Consider the following 5570-nt stretch of genomic DNA (forward strand, 5'->3'; position numbering starts at 1 on the left):
TTAACGAGGTCAAAAGTCTGAGCTCTCCCTCTCTACCTCTCTTACCCTGGATATATCCTGGATCCTACATCAACCTCCTCTTATTTTATGTATTTTTTGCTATGTGTTTACTAAATGTTTTGGAAATAAACTAAACGTTTTGGAATTAAGTTGCATATCCTTTGTTTAGAGTTAATTCTACTGAAAATACCTTTTTTTTTCAGTTCAGTGGTACACACTTCTATACACATTTCTATTTTATTTTCCTTCTCATCTGAGAACTCGGGAATGCCAAGGGACATAACGTTTCCCTATATAATATGTCAGCGAGGTACAGTATGTGTTGAGCCAATGACAACATGAAGTAATGTAACCATAGTGAGACTTGGGAGATATCAATGGAAGCAATTGCACACTCTGAAGGCAAAATCTACACTTAATGTCCGAGTCTATACCTAAAACCAGTGGTGAGTCATCAGAGTTCATATGTTCCAAACACACCACCAATCTGGCCAAAACATACGGCAATATGCCATTATTAAGAGTTACTGTAACAGCATGTTGTCATTAGGTGTTTTTTTTCCTCCCAAACATTCGACTAGCTTGGTTAAGTATTTCCAAATGAAGTTTTTAAAAGGAAACTGTTCTTTACTTCAAAATGATTGACTGGGGGAGAAACAAATAACAGTACAACGTCATGATCTTAACGTAATGATCTTAACGTAACAGAACAACCTCCTAACGTCATAATCGTCCTTATTATGGTGCAGAAGGGTACTAGAATGTGTCAAATACTTTCCACCAGGAGTGTTCTATCCTCCTTTAAGGCATCTTCTCCTGACCTCTGATCTCTGTGGAAGCGTTGCATTCTTAATCGTCCCAACAGTTAACAGTACGTGGTTCAATTCAATGGGCTAATCATTTAAGACCTCCCCTTTTATCTGTGAGACAGCGCCGAGCGATCAGATGGCATCAGGATCAATATGAAAATTGGAATATGCAAAAGCATGCTCTGCGTTTGGCATTGCTCAACCTTTTCCCCCTTTCATCTTCTTAGCCTTTTGATGTTGCTTTGAATCTGCGTGTGCAGTGTGAGCGGTTAATAGCTGTAAGTATCTTCACGCGAAAGTACTTTTACAGTAGCTGACGTCCACTTTTCAATTCAGTGACTGAATTTGTTTCTTTGCTTTTTTTTCTCTCTTGGCCATGTGACTTGTCATTAAACAACCATTTATTGAATGTTATAAAAGTATTGAAAATAATTGTAAAAAAATTATGAATTATTGTGTGACTCAGTGTGTTGAAAGTTGGATTCATACGAGGCAAACTCCCAATTTTGGGGGAATGTGGGTCTTTTACTTTCAGACAACTCCTTTTCTGAGTGACAGGTGTAGTTATGTGGCACTGCTACAAAAGCACGAGAAAAAAAGATGAAACATAAGGCCTTTGTGTTCTGTAATTTGGCTACTTTTATTCGAGCATGGTCATTTCCAAGAGAAATTACAAATGAAAAATTCAATAATACTTTTACAAAGACATTTCAGGAAAGATTTTCTTCAGTCATGGTATCATACATTGTATCTTAACAGTCCCTCTTCATTTTTTTTAGCAAAAAAAAAAAAAAAAAGATGAAGAAAGTGGAATTTTTTTAGTTAAAAATACAGTGTTTTCACAATATTGTATAAAAGTTCCCAAATTTGGAATTTCCAGTAATTGGAAAATAAAGGAAATAAAACAAAATAATATAGTTGAAAATTTGCATTTCACAATTAATGTTTCAAAACACAATAAATGCTCTCTTTACGTAAAATTTGCCCCAATGATCAACGCCAAGTTCATTTTTACTAAAATATATCTATATATTGAAGAACTATAATACTGTACACTACAGTATGAAATAAATAAAATTAGGAAATATAAAATGGGCCACATAAATAAAATGTTATTCAACCTACAAACAAAATGAATGCAATTTTGTTGTTTCAAAAAATTGTTTGGTGTAATACTGACAAAAGTTAATGAAATAAACCTGAAAATTGCACAGACATATGTAAACTAAGGAGCTGCTGCCTAGTGTCCTAATACTGACATGGGTGCTTGAAAGATCAAGGTGAGCTATCTCTTAATACCGAAGCTGGTGAAGAGGTAACATGTGTCACCCTCCTTTCACACAATACAAGGATGGCACTTGCAGAAACACACAGATTAAAAGGTTTGCATATAAGGCTTTTTCTTATCAAAAACACCTTACAAAGGCTTTCTCCTTCATTGTTCTCACGATCCTTCCATCTACTGCACTGTACTGCCAAACCGTTTCCCCATCCATTTCAAGGTCTCTTTAAGACTTCAGTATCTTAAAAATCAAACAGGTAATATCTGTTAAGTTCCTTCACAGAGAAATTCCGAGGCCTAAAACTGTGTGGCTAGCTGGCCTGACGACAGGGCAAAAACTATAGACAACACATTAAGTGAAAGATAAGTAATACAACCGATGGACTGTAGTGTGGACACTACTGCTTTTTTCAACACTGTATAAATATATACATAGGCAATACTTTTTTATTATTTTTTTGTAGTGATTATAGAAGCGAAGTGCAATTTGTACAAGTCACTAGTTTGTGCTATAAAGACTATGGGACACAGAGTTTTTAGGATGTTAGCACCACACATATTTTTAGGCCTTAATACTGTACAATTTTTAAAAAATGGATTCATTTATTCATTTTTCATTTTTGCATAATGCAGCCTCTTCTTACACAATTCCCCCCACCCACCCCAAAATCAAACTTCAAATCCATACAACCACCACCCCTTGAGTCCTTCAATACAAAGCTTCCTAGAAGCTTCAGGCACGTGCATGTACAGCTTCAACACAGCAGCGTCAAAAACCAAGCAGGTAACAATACTGAACAGAAAAGTAAGATGGGAAGCTTTTTAAATGCAGTAGTTTTATTACATGCCATCCTCCATGTTGTCCTCGTGATCCGATTTGGTTTCTGTTTTCCCGTCAAAAGAACTATCGTCCATCGAGTGCTCGCCGTTCTCCTCCTCATCCCTCAACGTGTCTGGATCTGTGTCCATGCTCTTGTTCTCGCTCTCCTCTTCCTCCTCCTCAAAGTCCTCTTCCCTACGTCCTATTTTCGCGTACGTTCCTTCAACTTCCTTTTGGCGATCTCTCATGCCTCCGTTCATCCCGCCCTCCCTCAGAATGCCCTCGCGGTCCTCCAGGTCGGGGTAGCCCTGAGGAGTCATACCCTGTAAGTAGGCCCGGCTCAATAGTAGCTCTGTGGGCTCTAGGTGGCCCTTCTCCCGGGCCTCTCTCTCGGCCGCCTCCCTCTCCTCGGCCTCCCTCTTGCAGTAAGAGTAGCGGTGGTTCATGTGCTGGGAGTAAGAGCCGGAGTGAGAGAAGCGCTTACCGCACTTGTCGCACTGGTACGGTTTCTCGCCAGAGTGCAGTCGTGAATGTTCTATAAGGTGGTGCTTGTGTTTGAATGCCTTCTTGCAGATTTGACACTGGTGTGGCCGTTTACCTGAGGAGACACAAAAGGGAGAGGAAAGCAGACATGAGTTTCCCCGCTCGCCTCGCTACATTTCACACAATTATAAACATCAAGAGGAGAACAAACACAAACTAAAAGTACATTCAGATGATTCGAATGGTACGAAGCAACTTGAACTATCATTACAATTTCCATGCTAGCTGTGTCGTAACTTATTTGTTTATTCCAAATGAGGGGATAAACAGCTTAAATAAACCACAGGGTCTGTCATGTGTTTACATTATGAAATTCCCTCCTATCGCTAAAGCATGGAGGAACAGAATCACAAACACCTATTTTTTCGGCGTAAGTGCCACACTGATGGATGCAACATAAATAAACCACCACAAACTAAACAAACAGAAAGCCGTGACAAATAAGTCAACAAATAGGAGATGAGAATTGAACAAGAGACTCCTATGGCTACCCTGATAATCTCAGAAGAAGAATTGTCGTTTCTAGACGCCTCTGTCCCTCAATTATATTGGGACTCATCTCTACTCACCATGTAAGATGGGATACCCTGAATGCAAAAGTGTGAGACGAGAAACTCGAGCCGCCCTACATTGATGGAGTGTCATTTCATTACATCATGCTACCAAATGATCTGGCTGAATAAAAACTCTCCCAGCAGCCAGCAATGGTGGCTGGTCATGGTGTATATCATGGGGTGGGGAGTCGGGGACAGTTGCACCCCTTTTTAATTTACTACACCTCAGCAAATCCGGAAATATAACAGTCTATCTGACACAAATCATAAGACAGAGTTTCTCCTTTGGCATTTCAATCAGCTCGTGGCGCCACTTGTGCCGCCAAAACACATCTGGCCAATTCCTAGCCACAAACAGCCGTGGAATGCCTTTGACACTTTCCATAACTGCCGTTCTTGCAACACACACCTAATACAACAACCAGATCAACTGCAGGCTACATCAAGCATGTTCTGCTGCGTGCATGCACAGAGTCATGTGTGCGAGGGACGACGCAACTTTTAGTGAAAGAGTTTCATTGTGGGAAGTGCAATTATTATTATTTATTTTTTATTTAAAAAATGGCATCAACACACGAATGTTCAGTGGGTTAAACCGATCGATCACTGATTAGGGTGATAAGTCAACAAAGGACCGTTTAGGTCAAGTGATACTGTCAGCAGTCTGTCTCTGTCTCTTTACTAGTTATATGTGGGTGCGCCGAGTGTGTTTTGCACATCATAATAGGGTTCATAAAGTAGCATGTGATGGCTATAATTAGGAACGGCCCAGGATGACATTTACTTCAGACAGTGCCCTCATGCATTATGCAAAGCAATGATGCAACATTTATTCCGGAACTTTCTATCCCATTTTGATTTGCGCTCATACACGCAGAGAAAAGGTATTTCTGGCATAACCCCGGTAACGTAACGTCTTTGCACGACATATTTGAGCGAGTACATCTCCTCGCCCCTGTCAATGAAGAAACAAGTTAGGTCTCGATTTTTACACACAACTGAAGAAAAAAAAAGAACAGAGCGAGAAAGAAGTGGGGAATGAACCAAAATGAAACAATTGAAAGGGTTTAGTCACACAACACATTAGAAATGAAAGCAACGGGGTAAAATAAGTGTTCCGGAACAGTATATACCTGTGTGTTCATATTTGTGTCTTAGGAGGGAACTGCTCTTCTGGAATGTTTTGTCGCACAAGTCACACGCGTACATACCACTTTCTGTCTTCTTAATCTTCTTCCGGGACAGACAGGAGTCTGAATCGGTCATGTCATCCAGTCCTGACATGTAATCGGCTGTTCCGTCGAGCAGCTCCCCCTAGAAAAGGACATGTTTATCAATCCACACGTGTCAACTAAACACAGGTACCGTGCCTTGCCTGCATGAAAGACAGAGTGGAACTTCCTGTTTGGCCTAGTTGCAAACACCATTACAGACCTCAGGTGTAAATAAGCAAATAAATATATAAAAAGCAGGCTACATTGTAATGGTTGAGAATCAACCCTGAATGTTTTATTATTTTCTTTTTTTTTTAATTTCAATCTCCATATATTTGAATCCACATC

At 39.8% G+C, this 5570-nt stretch overlaps 1 protein-coding gene across 2 annotated transcripts in view; it reads right to left on the bottom strand.

Moving 5' to 3' along the window:
* Positions 1 to 1424: 1424 nt before the first annotated feature.
* Positions 1425 to 5570, bottom strand: part of LOC115134056 (zinc finger E-box-binding homeobox 2-like) — an 85862-nt gene continuing 81716 nt past the window's right edge. The window contains exons 9-10 of one of the 2 annotated variants that reach the window (XM_065025741.1): positions 5142 to 5322; positions 1425 to 3509 (exon numbers count right to left, since the gene is read on the bottom strand). In XM_065025741.1, the coding sequence (XP_064881813.1) occupies positions 2932 to 3509; positions 5142 to 5322 (759 nt within the window). In that variant the 3' untranslated portion in view covers positions 1425 to 2931. The remainder of the gene's footprint in view (positions 3510 to 5141; positions 5323 to 5570) is intronic. The other variant, XM_065025744.1, reaches the window with a different exon arrangement.

This window comes from Oncorhynchus nerka, linkage group LG2 (genome assembly GCF_034236695.1).
Source record: "Oncorhynchus nerka isolate Pitt River linkage group LG2, Oner_Uvic_2.0, whole genome shotgun sequence".
NCBI classification, from domain to species: Eukaryota; Metazoa; Chordata; class Actinopteri; order Salmoniformes; family Salmonidae; genus Oncorhynchus; species Oncorhynchus nerka.